The sequence below is a fragment of the Canis lupus genome, chromosome 17 (genome assembly GCF_003254725.2).
Source record: "Canis lupus dingo isolate Sandy chromosome 17, ASM325472v2, whole genome shotgun sequence".
In the NCBI taxonomy this organism is placed as follows: Eukaryota; Metazoa; Chordata; class Mammalia; order Carnivora; family Canidae; genus Canis; species Canis lupus.
This window is the reverse complement of record NC_064259.1, coordinates 54,610,810-54,630,380: the sequence shown is the minus strand read 5'-3', so window position 1 is coordinate 54,630,380 and position 19,571 is coordinate 54,610,810. Positions and strand designations below refer to the sequence as shown.

The 19,571-nt window shown below is 40.5% G+C and overlaps 1 protein-coding gene across 1 annotated transcript; it reads left to right on the top strand.

The window, feature by feature from the left end:
- The first annotated feature begins 10,059 nt into the window (after window positions 1-10,059).
- On the top strand, window positions 10,060-11,991 carry LOC112664132 (60S ribosomal protein L17-like). Its single transcript, XM_049095982.1, has one exon. The coding sequence runs from the start codon at window positions 11,515-11,517 to the stop codon at window positions 11,953-11,955; it is 441 nt and encodes a 146-aa protein (XP_048951939.1). The 5' UTR covers window positions 10,060-11,514; the 3' UTR covers window positions 11,956-11,991.
- The last annotated feature ends 7,580 nt before the right edge of the window (window positions 11,992-19,571 follow it).

Below are 19,571 nucleotides of genomic sequence, written 5' to 3'. Positions count from 1 at the left end.
AGCTCTTCTCCCCGGAAGGAGACTGCAATGCTGCCTTGGTTACACTTGGGGCCATTTCCCATCATGGCACTTCCCTGGGTCACAGAGGGGCTGGTAGTGGAATTGCAAGCCTCTTCTAACTGGCTCTGGCAACACCACTTGTTATGTTGCCAACAGTCCTTCCAGGACTACCTCTAAGACATCAGAAGAAGGCTGTCATCTGCTGAGGTGAAGGCTTTTCCAGTTGATCCGAAATGTCTTCTGAGACCAGTTTATACATTCATCCTTGTTCAGCCTCAAGTACACCTCGAAAGAACACATTTAATTATTGTATATTCTTCCTTGAATCCACTGGATCACACATGGTCCTATCTCCTCTGCCATGACCAACTATACTGCTCTTATGTAATCAAATCTATCAGTTTTTCTACTTTTGTGGGTTTTTTTAGTACTTCTGTTTATGTATGTTTTTTTTTTAATTTTTATTTATTTATGATAGTCACACAGAGAGAGAGAGAGAGAGGCAGAGACACAGGCAGAGGGAGAAGCAGGCTCCATGCACCGGGAGCCCGACGTGGGATTCGATCCGGGTCTCCAGGATCGTGCCCTGGGCCAAAGGCAGGCGCCAAACCGCTGCGCCACCCAGAGATCCCTTTTTTTTTTGGTTTGTTTATGTATGTTTAGATATAACTTCTGCACCCCTGGTTATGTTAAAATATTCATCTTTACATTATAATACTCCATGTTTCTTTCTTTTTTTTTTTAAAGATTCTATTTATTTATTCATGAGAGACACACAGAGAGAGAGAAGCAGAGACATAGGCAGAGGGAGAAGCAGGCTCCCCACAGGGAGCCCGATGTGAAACTTGATCCCGAAGCCTTGGGATCACACCTTGAGCTGAAGGCAAACACTCAACTGCTGAGCCACCCAGGTGTCCCACTTCCATGTTTCTTTTTAACATTTTTAAAAAGATTTTATTTATTTATTTATTTGAGAGAGGGTAAGAGTGAGGGCAAGAGAGAGCACACAGAGGCAGAGGGAGGAGAAGCGGACTCCCTGTCAAGCAGGGAGCCTAGGGTGGGGCTCAATCTCAGGACCCCAAGACCCTGAGATCATGACCTGAATGGAAGGCAGACACCTAACCGACTGAGCCACCCAGTGCCCCCTTTTTTAACATTTAATCTTTACTCCATCTTAATTTTTGGTATAATCTGTGAGATAAGAGAGTTAACTACTGTTTTTTCAAATTATTCTCTAATACTAGTTATTAATTAATCCTTACCTCCACTAACTTTTTAAAATATTACATTGCGTGTTCCCATATATGCTGTGTCTGTTCCTGAACTTTCAATAACCTTGAGACTTACCATTTTAACAAGTCTATATAGGAAAGGAAAAAAGAATAGTTATATGCAAATCCATTTTTCCCAGCTACTCCATGAAGATAGATAAGAAAGAGACCAAAACAGAGGGGAAAATTAGAAATGAATAATGAATGATTAGAAGGGACTTATCAGGGATCCCTGGGTGGCACGACAGTTTGGCGCCTGCCTCCGGCCTAGGGCGTGATCCTGGAGTCCCTGGATGGAGTCCCACATCGGGCTCCCTGCGTGAAGTCTGCTTCTCCCTCTGCCTGTGTCTCTGCCTCTCTCTCTCTCTCTGTGTCTCTCATGAATAAATAAATAAAATCTTAAAAAAAAACCAAAAAAACGAAGGGACTTAGCAGTTCAAAAAATAAATCCTTGTAAGACTTTGCCCTGGTGTAAACAAAGATGTTATCACTCTCCCTTAATGTGGTGAGCAAGGAGGAAGGACAATCAGGGTAGACACACCTATTGGAAAAATGCTCAGCTCCATTTAACCCCTCTCCCCCCCCTTACCCATTTATGAGCCAATGTACCCTATTTACTTACCTACATTTAGGGTCAGGCCTGAGCATACTCTGAACAGAGTTCCTGCTCTGGGCAAAAATTATATTGGGAGTCCCTGTCTCAACAGGACCTACCTCATTTGGTAGCTACAACTATTAAAGACAGAATTCATAAAAAGCAATCACTACATTGCCTGGCTGTATTAGTTTGCTAGAAAACTGCCATAACAAAATTTCATAGATTGGGTGGCTTAAACAACAAAAGTTCCAAGAACTAGTAATCTAAGATCAGAGCGCCAGCAGGTTTCATTTCTCCTGAGGCCTATCTTCTTGGCTTGCAGAAGGCACCTTCTCACTGTGTCCTTACTAGCCCTTTCTCAGTACATAGCATCTCTGGTGTCTCTCCCTCTTTTTATAAGGACCGGTCATATTGGGTTAGGGCCCATCCATGTGACTTCGTTGAACCTTGACTACCTCTTCAAAGGCCCTATCTCCAAAGAGTCACATTCTGAGGTATACTGGGTGTAAGGACTTCAATTTATGAGTTTGGAGGGGAAACAATTCACACAATAACATTGGCATATATAAAAGAACTAATAAAAATGTGTTATTCTTAAGTACATGTGTTGGGCAAGGCAAATGAAGATTGATGCAACTATAACAAAGAAACATAGGAACAACTTTGCTTTTTCCTCTTTTCTGACCAAGAATAGATGTCTAATGCTTGAACAGCTGGGACACAACAGAAAGCCTTGTCCAAATAGCTACCGATCCCAACCAGGTCAGAGGATACTTGAAGACTAGAGCACAATGGCTCAGCAGGTAGATGCTGCTAAGAGAACTGAATTGGCTAATGGCCTCCCCAAACCATAGGTTACTATTTTAAATGTTACAAAAGACCGTAGAGCATGAAAAGATGAAAAATAAAACCAGTGTGGGTCCAATCTTCAAAGGGAGAGAATTGAGTGATAGTGGCAGTTTGGCTGCATGAGACTAAACTAAATTGCTGGGTACTGAGCTGTCCAGGGGCTAGAGGGAGATCACAATCTTTTCTGTCCTAGGGCTCTTGGGATAGAAAATAGTTTTTTCCTTCTTTTCTTTCCTTTACACTAAAATCCTTTTGCAGTCCTTGAAGATGAAAAACATCTGTGCATTGGTAAAAATCATGCAAAAGGGACACAAACACACTTACCCCTAGTGCTACATAATGTTAACGTAAAACAGGGCTTATTTGGGGAAAACATTCCAAGCGGATTTGAAGGAGCAGGGCAAGCCTCTGCACTCTTGTAAGAGTGGCCTGGTTAGGCAGGGCATAGATGTACTAGGCCCAATAGGGCCAAGTGTTCAAGTAGAGAGTAGCCACCCAATCCCACTACAGTGGAAAGTGACCCTCCCCCACCCCAACCATGCTCTATGTATTTGTGGAAAAAGAAAAGTAGGTAACTATAATGTGGAGGCCGAGAAAAATTAAGGCCATTCCACCTAAAGTTTAGCATTAGCACAAGTACAGCCATCTTAGGCCCCTGTGAATAAGAGCTGAACTTTACAGGAAAAACTGCAGAATGTCCTCGGCAGGGAATCCCATATCAGAAAGACAACAGAGCCCATGCCCATGGTAGAAAGTCCCATATTAGAATGAGAACAGAGCTCAATGCCCTTGAAAGCCCCATATCAGAATGTAAACAGAACTTGAGAAATTCGTGCACCCCTTCTGAAAATCCCCTAGACCAGCCTATAAAAAACCCAGCTGTAACCCACTTTGGGGTCCAAATCTCTGCTCCACTGTGTCGGGTATACTTGGACCCAAGCTTGAGCTTGCTATAAACCTTCGTGCGCTTGCATCGGCGTCGGCTCCTCGGTGGTTTCTCGGATTCGCAATCTTGGGCACAACATATAATGCTAGAGAAGCCCCCAATTGAGGAAATGGTCTGTTTAAAAGGGGATCACCCAAAGCTCAGGAGCTAGTATTTTTTTTTAAGATGAATTTATTTATTTATTTATTTACTTGAGATAGAGAGAGATAGCAGGCATGGGCAGGGGGCAAAGGGAGAGAGAGTGTTAAACAGACTCCATGCAGAGTGCACAGCTAACATGGGGCTCGATCTCATGACCATGAGGTCACGACCTGAGCCGAAACCAAGAGTCAGCCGCTTAACCAGCTGTGCCATCCAGGTGCCCCTCAGAAGCTAGTATTAGGTCATTTTCTACCCAACGGCTTTCAGGGCCTCCAGATGCACATCTCCTTAGTCAGGGAAAAGGAATACGGAGCAGCCACTGTAGGCAGGGCAATCCTCACTGCATATAAATGTCATTGGACTGCTGGTCAGCTGAAATGGCAGCACAAAATATGATTTTTTTTAAGATTTTATTTATTCATGAGAGACAGAGAGAGAGAGAGAGAGAGAGGCAGAGACATAGGCAGAGGGAAAAGCCGGCTCCCCTCAAGGATCCCGAAGCAGAACTTGATCCTGAACCCCAGGATCACGCCCTGGGCCAAAGCCACCCAGGTGTCCCTATGACTGATTTTCTTTAAGCGCTCTTACATAGGTGTGGCCACACATGCAGGGTGAGCCAGGACTCTGCACGACTCTTGTTTTTTGCAGTAGGGCCTAAATTGTGATTTTAAAAACAAACAACAAACAGAAAACTCAAGAAAACCCTCTGGAGTGACCGTGCCAGAAGGGCTGTAAAGGTGGGACCTCTACATTCCTTTTTGTCATCTTAAGACCACCAACAGTTTCTCATCCTCAGAGTTCTCTGAGTTCACTAAGTGATGAATCTTTTCCTTTGACCTTCCTCTCTGCTTCATGTGCTCAGTTGCTCCCTGGACAAATGGCAGTCCAAATGCTATCATTAGGGCCACCTGGGTGGCTCAGTCCCTTAAGTGTCTGCCTTCGGCTCAGGTTATGATCATAGAGTCCTGGGATCAAGCCTTGCCCTGGGCTCCCTGCTCAGTAGAGAGCTTGTTTCTGCCTTTGCCCCTCTCTCTGCTTGTGCTCTCTCTCTCACAAATAAAATATTTTTTAAAAATGCTAACATTAACACTATGAAAACAATAAAAATGTCTCAAACATATATATTGTAGAGCAAATAAAAATTAATTTACACCAAGGGAAGAGGGTCACTTTAGCCCAAAGATTGCATATATTTTTGGTAGTTACCAAACAAATAAAACATCTAATTCTCAAATTTTTATCTCCAACTTTTATCACTCTCTCCCAATCTAGACATGTTCCCAACATGGACCAGGCACCTCCATCTGAAGCTATCTCATTCTAAACATGTCCAAAACAAGCTCATTTTTGTTAAGTAATACTATCTACTTAAGTCATCCAAGTTAGAGCTTTCAGTTTTTGAAAGCTTTCAACCCTAAGTCCTAATTAATTGGTCATTGCTTTTTATCAACTATACTGCCAAAATGCATCTATATCCTTATTGTTCCACTGCTCTTTATCCTTATAGTTCCTTAGTTCAGTATCTCCTCTGAAGTGAACAATTGCCTAGCCTCTAAACTAATCTTTCTGCTTCCAGTTTCATTTTGATTTTTGATCTGAGAACCATCCCTTTTGAGACATGGTGGATAGGAATACAAGCTTGATCTCTCCTGAACAAAGCAATTTGGTTCAGGAGGGAAAAAGCAATAATTCCTTAGGTCCAATTCACAAGAGAAGAATGACAGAGCTGAGAAACAAAGGAGCAAGTCTTTCCCAGTCAATGTGGCATGATGCTGTGGTTTGATTCAATGATTTTGGCAGAGTTTTATGCATTTTCTTGAAAGGAGATGGGAAGGAGATATTCTTGATGGGAGATGAGAAGACAGAAGGAAAATGGCTACTGAACTGGTGGGTTAAATTAGCCAAGAATCAGGCAGCCCTGGGAGCTCAGTGGTTTAGTGCTGCCTTCGGCCCAGGACCTAATCCTGGAGACCTGGGATGGAGTCCCACATCAGGCATGGAGCCTGCCTCTCCCTCTGCCTGTGTCTCTGCCTCTCTGTGTCTCTCATGAATAAATAAAATCTTTAAAAAAAAATAGCCAAGAATCTTTTAGGATTAAAGACAGGTAACCTTTAGCATTCCTTAATTATACAAAAGAACTTGAGTATATACATACTCTAAAAATTATAGGCAAATTTTAATGTATAGAGAAAAAAATTACTCCTAAATCTACCACCCTGATAATGACTACCATGCCTGTACATACGCTTCCAGTCTCTTCCCACTACATATATATTTCATATAGTTGCAATCATAGCCTTTGTCTTGGGTAAATTTATAGAATGATACATCTAAAGATGTGCTAAGTTAGAAAAACAATTGACCTGGGTGTCTGGCTGGCTCAGTTGGAAGAGCACTTGATCTGAGGGTCGTGAGTTCTGTCCCTATGTTGGGTTTAGAGATTACTAAAATAAATAAACCTAAAAGTAAAGATTTAAAAAACTAAAAAAACAAGAAAAATAAATATAATTGACCTTACCTAATCTCATGCATTCCACATGAGGACTTTTCAATATGGTATATATCATTCATTAGGGAGTAGCTCCTAATGGTGAAGAGTGACGTTGGAGCCTGGTTGTATCTACACAATTTTATACAAAAGGAAGGGTAATGGTGAGGTGCTAGCCATTAACATCTTTGGACCCCAAATATGGGGGAAGTGCCTAAACTCTAAGAAATAAAAAAGAGAATCTCTTACCATTATAGCACATGCTAGGTCTTACTAACAACATCCTCAACATGAGGCTAATAATACCTACTTTCCAGGGCTTTTGTGAGGAATAAATTATGTGAAATTACATGGTAAACTATTTTAAAATGACATAAATGTAAGGAAAAACTATTAGTATCACTCCTAAGTCTGTATCTCTCACTAAACTCCAAATTCCTTAGGAAACAACACCCTTACTTCCTATCTTTGTATCTCCCCACTCCACCCTCCAGAATGCTATAATATAGAAGCAGAAACAGAGCTCTCTTGGAGCTGAGAGAAACAATTTTTCCTGGAATTGTCAGGGACATCTCACCAAGAGTTTTACAGGGGTAATGATAGGGATCCGGGAGCTATTTTTAATATTTATAAAAGTCTAACCTGATATTATACTGTTATCAGCAGTAAAGCTTTACAGGCTAAATAAAACATCAGTGTTTTCCTTAATTTTTCTTGTTTTCCCTTGTAAATAGAATTCTATAAAACAAGTACGCATCTCATTGAAAAATTAATTGTTGCTTTATTTAATAAATATTGTGGAGGCCCTGTGGTAACTGCAAGGAAAAAAAAGATGAATAAAAGTAGTCATATTCCTTGCCTTTATGGAACTCACAGTCCAGTGAAGACAGACAAGTTCAATGTCCAAGTATAATACTACATGACAAGGGCAATACTAAGGACAATCACAATAAAGGGAATATATGCAGGACTATTAACCTAGATTTAAGTAGGGCTAAGTGGTCATGAAAAGCTTCCCGGAGGAAGTAAAGCCTTAAAAGACTTCTGGGAGTTTTTTTGTTTTTTTTTTTTAAGATTTTATTTATTTATTCATGAGAGACACAGAGACCTAGGCAAAGGGAGAAGCAGATTCCCTGCAGGGAGCCCGATGTGGGACTCAATCCCAGGACCCCGGGATCATGACCTGAGCCAAAGGCAGACACTCTACCACTGAGCCACTCGGGTGCCCCACTTCTGGGAGTTATTCAGGCAAAGGCTGAGTATATGTCCAGGCAGAGGGTGCAATATATGCAAAAAATCAAAGGTGACAGAAAGCATGTCACCAAGACATTGTAGTTCAACAGGTCCCAATGTAGAATCAGGGTATAGGAGTGGGTAAAGGGAAAGATGGCATTTTACTCAGACTTTTATTTTGAAAATGTTCGCACATAGAAAACACTTGAAAAAAATAGTGCAATGAATATCTATATACTTTCATCTATATATTTCACCTAAATAATCTAGGGATTGATGGGGAGGGTTGGTGGGGAGAGGGAGAGATAGAAAGATGAATGAATGAATGAATGAATGAATGCAAAATGTTAATAATTGGTGATCAATTGGTGATAGAGATTTCTAACACTCTTCAGATGCTCTCTCTCCCCCAATTTGTAAATGTGAATCTTTCTACGCTTTCCTCTATTTTTTCCTCCTCTCCCTACTTGGGAAACTTTGAAGATTAACTGATCATAAAAACATTCTGCTGTAATGTGCAAGCTGCAGGGATTTCTAGTCCAGATGAACCAGTATTTCTCAAGATGTTTCATAACCAACCCCCTAAGGAACATTTTCAGATTTTTCTTCTAATTGTCTCTTCAGGGAACTTTACTATGCAGGTATAATATATATTTGGCTTTGTAATGTGTGTGTATTATATATACATATGCACTGTATATGTTATGTATAAGTAATATATATGCTTTATACTTTAAAAGAGTAAAATTTGGGGGCGCCTGAATGGCTCAGTTGGTTAAATGACTCTTGGTTTTGGCTCAGGTCATGATCTCAGGGTTGCTGGATCTAGACCTGTATCAGGCTCTGTGCTTAGTGGTGGTCTGTTTGAGATTCTTTCTCTCCCTCTAACTCTCCTCCTCCTCTCTCTCTCTCTCAAATAAATAAATAAACCTTTAAAAAAACAAAAAAGAGTAAGATTTTTCAATACCCCAGAACAAATTTTTGCTCACTTGCAGGCAATATCACTCCCACTGACAATGTATGAAATAAACAGATCTAACATAAAGAGGAATAAATCAGATTATAAAGATTATAATAGAACGGATTCTCATTCCAATTAGCTTTTAGAGGCAATTTTAACAAATTAGTCACTTATATACGTGTAAAGTAAAATAAATTCAAAGATTTCTAACAAAAAAAGTTAATTTCTAAGGCTTTGTGTCAGATCTTCCTCAAAAAACTTTTTATTGTAAGCCACTTGGCCAAAGACACCATAATTAATATGCTCCAGAGAACCTAGTACAGTGATCAAGGACTTAATTCATCAATTGTCACCTTCCTGACACAATGAATTAAATAACATAAGTCTCTGTTGGGAAAGGTAGGGACAGGACAATGGTAATCCCAAGTAGTTTGGGGGCAACAGAAAGGAACCAATCCAAAGCAGACAAGTCCTAGAGAAGGAGAATGCTCTTTGTAGTAGGCAGCAAAATTTAGGCAGGTGTTGGAATGAGAAGATGGTTTTGTAGATAAACTACCAACAACATCATTTTACCAAAGTCTAAGCAGAGCTGTTCAGTAGAAATTTAATGTAAGCAGTGTATACAATTTCATTTTAGAAGCCATATTACAAAGGTTAAAAATGAGCAAGTAAAAATTTTAATAATAGATTTTATTAATATATTTTTATTAAAATATTATCACTTTTAAAAAGATAAATAAGGGATCCCTGGGTGGCGCAGCAGTTTGGCGACTGCCTTTGGCCCGGGGCACGATCCTGGAGACCCAGGATCGAGTCCCACATCGAGCTCCCTGCATGGAGCCTGCTTCTCCCCCTGCCTGTGTCTCTGCCTCTCTCTCTCTCTGTGACTATCATGAATAAATAAATAAAATCTTTTTAAAAAAAAAAGATAAATAAATTATAGTAGGTTCACATATTGGAATAGTATCCAGTGTAAAAAAGAAATAAGCTATCAAGCCATGAAAAGATGTAAAGGAAGCTTAAATGTCTATTATTAAGTGAAAGAAGCCAATCTGAAAAGGCTTCTGTATGATTCCAACAATATGACACTCTGGAAAGGACAAGATGATAGACAGTAAAAAAAATCAGGGGTTGCCAGGAGTTTGAGGAGAAAAAGAGGTGAATAAGTGAAGCACCAGTGATTTTTAGGGTAGTGAAACTACTCTGTGTGATACTATAATGGTGGATACATGTCATTATACATTTGTCAAAACCTATAGAATGTACAACACCAAGAGTGACCCTTGATAAAAACTATGGACTTTGGTGATAAAAATGTGTCAATATTCCTAACTCTGGGAAACGAACTAGGGGTGGTGGAAGGGGAGGTGGGCAGGGGGTGGGGGTGAGTACAGAATGAGAATTCTCTGTACTTTCTGCTCAATTTTGATGTGAATCTAAAACTACTCTAAAAAATAAAGTCTATATTTTAAAATATATATATGTATATATATATATATATATTTATAATCTCTATCATTTCAACATGCAATTTGTGTAAGACATTATTGAGATATTCTACATTCCTTTTTTCATTACAAATCTTTTAAAAACCTGCATGTATTTTACACTTAAACCATTTCTAATGTGAATTAACCACATTTCAAGTGCTCAAAAGCCACATGTTGGATAGCCCAAGTCTACAGCAGTCCAGCCACACTGGATATTTATATAAGGAAAATGTTTTTGCTATGCAAATGCAGGTTCCAATCAAGCCTCTGAATCCTCTTTCCACTTCAATTGCTACCTCTCAGCTCCTCTCATAAAGATACTTAGGAGCATCCTCCCTACAAGCCCCTTCTCCAGCTCAGTCCTCCAGATACTATCACTCCAGAGATTTTCCTGATGGGACTCTGTCTAAAAGAGAGGCACTGAATAATATAAGGGATTTATCACACCAGAGTTTCCTGAAAACACCATGTACTCCTCATTAATAAAAGGAGAAAAAGCTTTCACATCCTGCACAGTCTACAAAAATATGAAGAATTTATTAAGATGCAGTGCAGATTTAAATGCTACCTAGAAAATAGGTACTTAAGAAAAAAAGAGTTGCTGTCAATATAGAAATAAATAACTCGGCTTTGCCTCAGTTGTTGGGGATTATATATACTTCCATGCAACTAGGAACATTAATTATTTATATTTCCTAGCCGCATTTCTGGAACTAATGTATAGACTTCTCTATAAGCCATGATATATTATAATCTACTCATGCTGTAAAGGCTATTACCAAGATGCGGGTGGACTTCAGCTCAGAAAAGTTAGCTGTCATTTGAATCAGAAAAGGCACTACATTAAATCACAGTCTGCCCTTTTATATTCATCATTTTCAGGTTATATCATTCAGAGAAGTGAAAAAAAAAAAAAGGCACTTATTTGCTTGCCATTTGAAGAGCTCTTGCAAAGGAAGGGAAAAGAAAAAAACCCAGAAAGTGGCCCATACAGTCCCACAGAATCCTGAGAAGAAAACAGCATGATATGACACAGGCTGCATACATACACATTTTACTTATAGTCACAGAAATCATTATTAAATGCCCAGCTCCCATCTGAGTTTTCTTTGAAGTGAAGGAGGGAATTTTAAAATAAAACAAATAAAATTGGGGAGCACCTGGGTGGCTCAGCGGTTCAGTGTCTGCCTTTGGCTCAGGGCATGATCCCAGGGTCCTGGGATTGAGTCCCCCAGCCAGCTCCTTGATGGGAGCCTGCTTCTCCCTCTGCCTATGTCTCTGCCTCTCTCTGTGTGTCTCTCATGAACAAATAAATAAAATTTTAAAAAACAAATAAAATTTGTATTTAACTATATATTGTATTTTTAAAATTAAGACTTCTACATGAGCTCTTCCCCCAAGCGGCCTGAGGTGACCTCCGGAGATTGTTCCCTACTCGCTGGACCCAGAAAACCCTACAAAATCATGCAAGTCAAGAGGTTCAAATCTTCGTGTTCACTTTAAGAACACATGTGAAACTGCCCTGGCCATCAAGGGTATGCATATTCGAAAAGCCACCAAGTATCTGAAAGATGTCACTTTGCAGAAGCAGTGTATGCCATTCTGTCGCTACAATGGTGGAGTTGGTAGGTGTGCGCAGGCCAAACAGTGGGGCTGGACACAGGGTCGGTGGCCCAAGAAGAGTGCTGAATTTTTACTGCACATGCTTAAAAATGCAGAGAGTAATGCTGAACTTAAGGGTTTAGATGTAGATTCTCTAGTCATTGAGCACATCCAGGTGAATAAAGCCCCCAAGATGCGATGTAGAACCTACAGGGCTCATGGCCAGATTAATCCATACATGAGCTCTCCCTGCCACATTGAGATGATTCTTACTGAAAAAGAGCCGATTGTTCCTAAACCAGAAGAGGAGGTTGCACAGAAGAAAAAGATATCCCAGAGGAAACTGAAGAAACAAAAACTTATGGCCCGGGAGTAAATTCTGCATAGAATAAATGCAAATAAAAATAAAAACAAAAACAAAAACAAAAAAAAGACTTCTACATGAAAAGTCAAAATATTTTCCATCATTATAACTAAATATTTTCAAATAGGTATCTTAATATAATCTCAATATAATTTAATAAAATGACATGATGTCTGGAATTTGATTGAAAATACTCCAATGGGGGGGGGGAGAAAATACTCCAACAAATAAAAATGATAATAAAGGTGAAAGTTGGAGGAATAGCTGAAATAAAAATGACACAGAATGAGAGATACTTGGAAGATCATTATATTTTCTCCACTGTGTATAGCATATATCTAAAATTTTCCAAATAAAGTTCAAAATTGTTGGTGGTAAGTTTTAAAATATGTGGGTATCTTTAACAAAAGAAACTTAACTGGTTATTTCTGACTCAAGGCATGGTGATTTACTTACATTCTTTTAGTCACATGTTTTTATCAAACATTATTTTCTCAATAAAAAAATCTATATACACACATATGTCTACACATACACACACACACACACATTAATGCAGTCTACACTTCCTGAAGAAACTGGTAATGCATTTAGCTCTGCACCTCATTAGTTGTGGGTCCTTAAGCAAGTCACTTCCGAGCCTTATTAAGTAACAATAACATTTAAATGAGAAAATACATTTAAAAATACCCAGCACAGTGTCCGGCACTATGTAGGTACCGAATGTCAGTTTAAACAACATTTAATATATAGGAAGTAGATTTACTATGGAGATAGGCCCATCCCTAAGGCTCCTGAGGAGTCATGAGCAAAAGGAGAAAAACAGGTATTTGGCTATATTGTTTTTCTCTTTCCACCCAATAGAGGACACCCCAACAGATTCCATCAAGCTCCACTATCCCCAACAGCTGCCCTTTGACCACTCCTGAGGCAAAGTTGGAGGAGATAGAGTAGGATTATGTATTCTTAGTATTCCTTGTCCCCTGGGTTGGGATGTGACTGGAGAGAGGACTGAGTAGGTCCTTCCAAAGCAAAGCGCCCAGGGGAACCAGGTGTCTGGACTAAGAGCTGTACTGATTGGAGACCAGGTGTTAGGGTTGGAGTCAGAAGACATGGATTCAAGCCCCAGTTCTTCCAGCAACTTTATGTGACCTCAGAGCATGTCTTTACCTAGCTGTGCCTCAATTTTCTCATATAGCCATATAAGAAATATTTATTGGGCTCCAGTTATGGGCCAGCCATGCATCTAGATACCATGAATACACAGACAATGGTCCTTGCCTTCAAAGCCTTACCAATCTGATAGGGAACACGCCATGAAGACATCACGGGCAAATGTATTCCAGACAAAGGGTCTCTTCTTAATCAAAATTTCCACGATTAATCTTACAAGTTGACATGTTCATTAAATACAAATAACAAAATAATCCTAAGGGGAAAAAGAGCACAGGTTAAATTATGATGCAGTACTATAAAGAGTGCAAAACATGCCTTTTATTTTTTCTTCTTTTTTTTGTTAATTTTTTTGTGCAGTTGATACATCACATTAGTTTCGGTTGTACAACATAGTCATTTGACAAGTTTAACCATTCTGCTATGTTCACTGTTAAGTATAGCAACTAGCTGTCACCCTACAGCACTATTACAATATCACTGGCTATGTTCCCTATGTTGTCCCTTTTATTCCTGTGACTTTTTCATTCCATGACTGGAGCCTGGGTCTTCCACTCCCCATGTTGTCTATCCCCCATCCCGACCCTTCTGGCGGTTATCAGTTTATTCTCTGTGTAACAGGTGTGATTCTGCCTTTTGTTTGTTTATTCATTTAAAACATGCCTTTTAATATCTGTTCTCTAATATACCAGTATGAGCAATCCACAACCGCTGCTCTAATTTTAATCACAAGAATTATCACCATATACAATTCAAAATCCAATCACTAAATGTGCCATTTTCTTTTTATTATTACCCAGTTTATGTATATTTTATGTGGAAGATAAATTTATATAAAGATAATGTAATCACAAAGCATTTATCCACATTAATTTTTTAGTAAATATGTTAATATATCAGGTGCTTTATGAAACATTTATTTCAAGAAAGGTTAATAAGCTTTATTATTTGATAAACATAAAAAAAGGAATTCACAGAAAGATGAATAAAGTGTGTAATAAAGTACAGTCTAAGAATAGCTTATATTTATGCCAAACCAATTAAGATTGGGTGCAGCTTCCTGACTACATCAACTCTGGAATGATCAGGGTCAGGGCAGAACATCTAGGAGTCAAATGAGAAGAGCTAAAAGATCTTAAAGAAGACTGGAGAATTTTTTCTGAAAGGGTGGGTAATTAAGTAATAATGGAACTTATGTCTCATGCAGTTCCAGTCTGACCTAAAAGAAGTTACACAAGGAGAGCTCCAAAGCTCAGATCATTCTAGCCATTTCATCCTACACCTTCTCAAGGTTGAAGAGTTGACCACTTAACATAAAATCAGTTATGAGGAACTACTTATACTTGTTAGATCTCACAATTAATAACATCTCAAGATACAGTGAATTTCTAGATGAGATACAAAGCAGCCATAACGCAATGCAACCAAGTTTTCTCTTGGCCATCTCAGTTCAAAATAAGGAAAATAAAAGTGTGCACTGTCCACACTTTTAAGTAGTATAGCATTTTATTGCAGCTCCTTCCACTAGATGGCAATAAAGACTCTCTTAGGAATCAGGCTCCTTAAGAAAAGGTAGGGTGGGGCAGTAGAAGAAATGAGGTTGAGGAGCAGGCAGAGGTAGAGTTAAGGTTAGTCCCTAATAGAAGATAACTTCCATGGAAGTAGGGATTTTTGCTTGTCCTAGAACAATGATGTAGCCTGGCACACAGTCAAAAGGCCCCACCCTCATTACTATTCCAGGGGGTAGCAAGCCACGAAGACATTCAGGGAAAACACATTCCAGGTGCTTAAAGAATATTTAATGAATAAATGAAGGTCCTGAAGATCCACTGAAGATCATGTTCCAATTGGAGTTTCAGAAAGATACCTGACAGGACTATAGAGAATGGATTGGAAACAAGGATACCAGTTAATAATCCAAATGAAGTATGATAAGGACTTGAACTAAAGTAGGAATAGTGGGGATGGAAGGGAAGGAGTAAATTCAGAGATACGATGTGGGTAATAATGATAACACTAAAAAGAGCCCCTGTATCAAACTCTGGCTAATGCTCTGGAAACACCACCTCCAAATCTGACAACAATCAAGGGTGGATGAAGATTTTTTTTTTTAATAGGGTTGAGGACTCTGGGAAATACTGATGTTTAAGAGCTGGGTGGGAGAAGTCTTGCTGTGCAGGGAGAAAAAAAAGAATGGTTAGAGAGGCCAGAAGTAGAAAGAAAATCAAGAATAGCGTTATGGCACCAAGGGAGGAGAAAGTTTTGAGAAGAAACTTGTCAATGTCACAAGAAGGGGTGATTGGCTGGTTCAGTTGGTAGAGCACAGGACTCTTGATCTCCAAGTGGTGAATTTCAGCCCCAAGATGGGCAAAGAACTTACTTAAAATAAAACTATGGCAAATTCTCCTCAGTAACACCTGAAGAGTATCCGGTAGATTTAACAAGTAGAAAGTTATCAGAGACTTTGGAGAAAGCAATTTTCGAAGGAGTGGTGACAGCTAAAGCCAGATCCAAGTGTTTAGGAGTAAAACTGGAGAAGACTTAAGAGAAGCAAATGTAGACTATTCTTTTTAAGAGGCCAAAGGAAATCAGGAGCTAGAGAGGAGCATAAAGTAGGGGACTGAAGCACGAGTATGCGTTGAAAGAAAAATCCACCAGGAAGCAAAGGATGAAAACGGAGGAGAGGGTGGAGGCAGATGAGGTTAGGCTTCAGAGCACAGATCCTACAAGGCTTCTCTTTCCTTTGAAGGAAGCAAGCAAGAAGGATGATGAGTGAGGTGCAGTGGTGAACGATTAAGTCTGACATAGCTTTCTGGTTCACTTTCTATATACTTGTGCAGTGTCTGATAGTGCTAATCAATCAAAATGTCCAATCAAGACCTGCCTTCCCATCCTTCCTGCGCCCGGTACTTTGTCTTGGGCTACAAGAGTGGGCTCAAGCTCTTTAGATGCCTTGATGGACCTGATTACTTTAATCAGTACTGTTCCTGTGATCCTGTGACTTCTGTACTTCCTTCTATTTGCTTCCCCGGGGTCCCCAGAAAGATGAGTATGTATGTGAGCATGGAGCAAAATGGTGAACTGATTCTGGGAAAGGAGAATCCTTAACTAATGCTCTCCTGTGATCTCACCCCACATCGCCTATGGTCTGCACTAACCACAAAAGTCTTGGCTGCATGTAGTCCTGTCTATTCTCCTCTATTTGCCATCATCATTTCCTGCCTCATCAGTAACAAGCCTTTATTATAGGTCTACTGATTAGGCACTAGGTTGGTTGCTAAGGGTTTCTCTCTTAATACAGAGACAAAGTGCGTGCATGTGTGGGTAGCATCTATATATATACATGCACCTGTATATACGTATAGTACATACATAATAAAAACACTACTACAATGTAACACAAACTGAAAAGAGGAAAGTATAGGAAAAAAACCATTGCAACTCACACCTGAAGCCCTAAAGTAACAGCGAGTTTCAAGGAGGTAAAGCAGGACTGACGTCAAAGGAAGGATAGGTTTAAATAATAAGGGATTCTGCAGACAAAACTGGCAAAAAAGAAGTGTGTCTGGCAATGTTTAGGGGATAACTAAAAGGCCAGTTGTTTTTGTTTCATTTTGTGTTTTAAGATTTTATTTATTCATTCATGAGAGACACAGAGAGAGGCAGAGACACAGGCAGAGAAAGAAGCAGGCTCCATGCAGGGAGCCTGATGTGGGACTCGATCCCAGGACTCCAGGATCACACCCTGGGCTGAAGACAGGCATGCAACTGCTGAGCCACCCAGGCATCCCTAAAAGGCCAGTTTTATGTGTGCAATAGGGAATCCAGATTTTATCCTATGGAGATGGGGAGCTACAGAACCTTTAAAAGACTCCCTTGTACCATGTTTTCCCAATTAATTGGGGAAAAATTGTAGGAATGACCGAAAAAATAAAAAGAGAGGGCAGGGATAATCCAGAGACTATTACAACATTGAGGTGAAAGTCCTGTATCATCCTAAAGTTCTATTCAGTAAGATGTTGGCAGTGAGGATGGAAAGAAATTGATACCTGCCTGGATATGGAAAAAGAGAAAAGAAGCCAGGAGCACTATAAGGTTTCAAGCTGGATAGAGGGGAGACTAATGATATCCTTTAGAGAATAAAATAGAAAAATTCAGAGAGTATCGCTTAGTGAGAAAAAAGGTTCAGTGAAGTTTAAGGTATGTGGGACTTGATGATGGGGACACATTTGGATGCAGATTTAGAATAGATAGTTAAGACCAAAGTTCAGGGAAGAAAGTGTGGATCTGGGAATTATTTGTGTAAGAGGGCATGTAGAGAGAAGGTAGGGTATAAAGAGGATGAAGTGAGGAAGGAGAGTGGGAGAAGCAGCCCAAGAGATACCAAGGCCAGGAGAGTAGAGCATTTCAGAAGTCAAGAAGGAAGCAAATCTGAAGGATGATGAAGTACATAACTATGGTGAGTACTAAAGAAATTGCATATTCAGAAAAGACCAGTGACTTGGCCACTTATAACCTACAAGAGAAAAGTTTCAATGGAAAAGAGGAGTTGGCAGTTTGTTCAAAAACTGTGGAAAAGAAATGGGTGGTGATGGTGATGAACACAAAGTGGGACTACTCTTTTGAGAAATAGAGGAGCGAGAGTCACAAAAGTCAGTAGGTGGAAAGCCAGCTCAGTCAAGGAAGGATTTGCTTCCTCCTTTAGGACTTGATCATAACTCCTGGTAAAAAGAACATGCTAGTAAAAAAGCAATTGAAAATGCAGGAGCAGCAAGGTTTTGAAGAGCCAGGGGAGGTTGGAATAAAGAGCAAAGGTCTTGAGGAACAGAAGAGAGGCAGTCAGGATGTGCATAAGAGGAAGTGTGACAAAACAGATTTTTTAATTTTGGCGGGAAGGAGGGCAGAGGGAGAGCCCAACATGGGGTTTGATCTCACAACCCTGAAATCACGACCTGCGTCAAAATCGAGAGTGGAGGGGCAGCCCGGGTGGCTCAGCGGTTTAGCACTACCTTCCGCCCAGGGCCTGATCCTGGAGATCCAGGATTGAGTCCTGCGTCGGGCTGCCTGCATGGAGCCTGCTTCTCCCTCTGCCTGTGTCTCTGCCTCTCTCTCTCTCTCTCTCTCTCTCTCTTTCTCTGTCTCTCATGAATAAATAAATAAAATCTTTAAAAAAAACAAAATGAAGAGTCGGACAGGCACCTAACAGACTGAGCCACCCAGGCACACTAACAAATCATAGATTTTTAAGTAGAAAGTAAAAGAGTTCTCTGGATAGTGTTGCTTTTCTTTGCTTTTTCTCACTCAATTAAAGGCAGTTACCTGCTCAGTATATAAGGGATTAGATGCCTAAGAAGCTACGAAAGGAAAGGGAAGTTAGAGGTGAATCTTAAACATGGCATCTAGCACAGGAGTTCAAGTCTCAGATGTGTTGCCCTGGCGTGGCCACCAGACCTGAGACTGTTTCCTCACAGAGTTGTTAAATGATTACATGAAATATGCACGTGTAAATTATAAAGCAGTTCTTAAACAAGAGAAGCTTGGAACACCTACCATCGGAAATGTGATAGAGCATGAATAAGAGATGAAGCAGAGCATCACCAAGCATCAGGTAAAGTTCAGACCAAAAATATATAGCAAACACAAGTCTGCATGGCTTTTGTGACTTACTCCAGCACACCAGAGTCGAAAGCAGATTTCTGAGTCAGAGTAGGTGAGGACAAGGAGAAGCTGAAGAAATCTAGGTAAGGACTATTTTAGGACCTTGTAGGCATATTTATTTTTTTGGAAATCACATGTAATTTTTATATGAAAGTGGCACTTGGGGGTTCCTGGGGGGCTCAGTCAGTGGGGCAGCCAACTCCTGACTTGGGCTGAGGTCAGTGTTCTCGAGGTCCTAGGATCAGTTTGGTGCCCAACTCTTGACTTTGGCTGGGGTCCATGATCTCAGGGTTGTGGGATCATTCAGTTGGGTGGCAACTCTTGACTTCGGGTGGGGTCAGCGATCTCGGGGTCTTGGGATCATGCAGTTGGGTGGCCAACTCTTGACTTCGGCTGGGGTCAGCGATCTCAGGGTCTTGGGATCAGTCAGTTGGGTGGCCAACTCTTGACTTCGGCTGGGGTCAGCGATCTCGGGGTCCTGGGATCAGTCAGTTGGGTGGCCAACTCTTGACTTCAGCTGGGGTCAGCAATCTCGGGGTCCTGGGATCAGTCAGTTGGGTGGCCAACTCTTGACTTCGGCTGGGGTCAGCGATCTCGGGGTCCTGGGATCAGTCAGTTGGGTGGCCAACTCTTGACTTTGGCTGGGGTCAGCGATCTCAGGGTCTTGGGATCATGCAGTTGGGTGGCCAACTCTTGACTTCAGCTGGGGTCAGCGATCTCCGGGTCCTGGGATCATGCAGTTGGGTGGCCAACTCTTGACTTCAGCTGGGGTCAGCGATCTCCGGGTCCTGGGATCA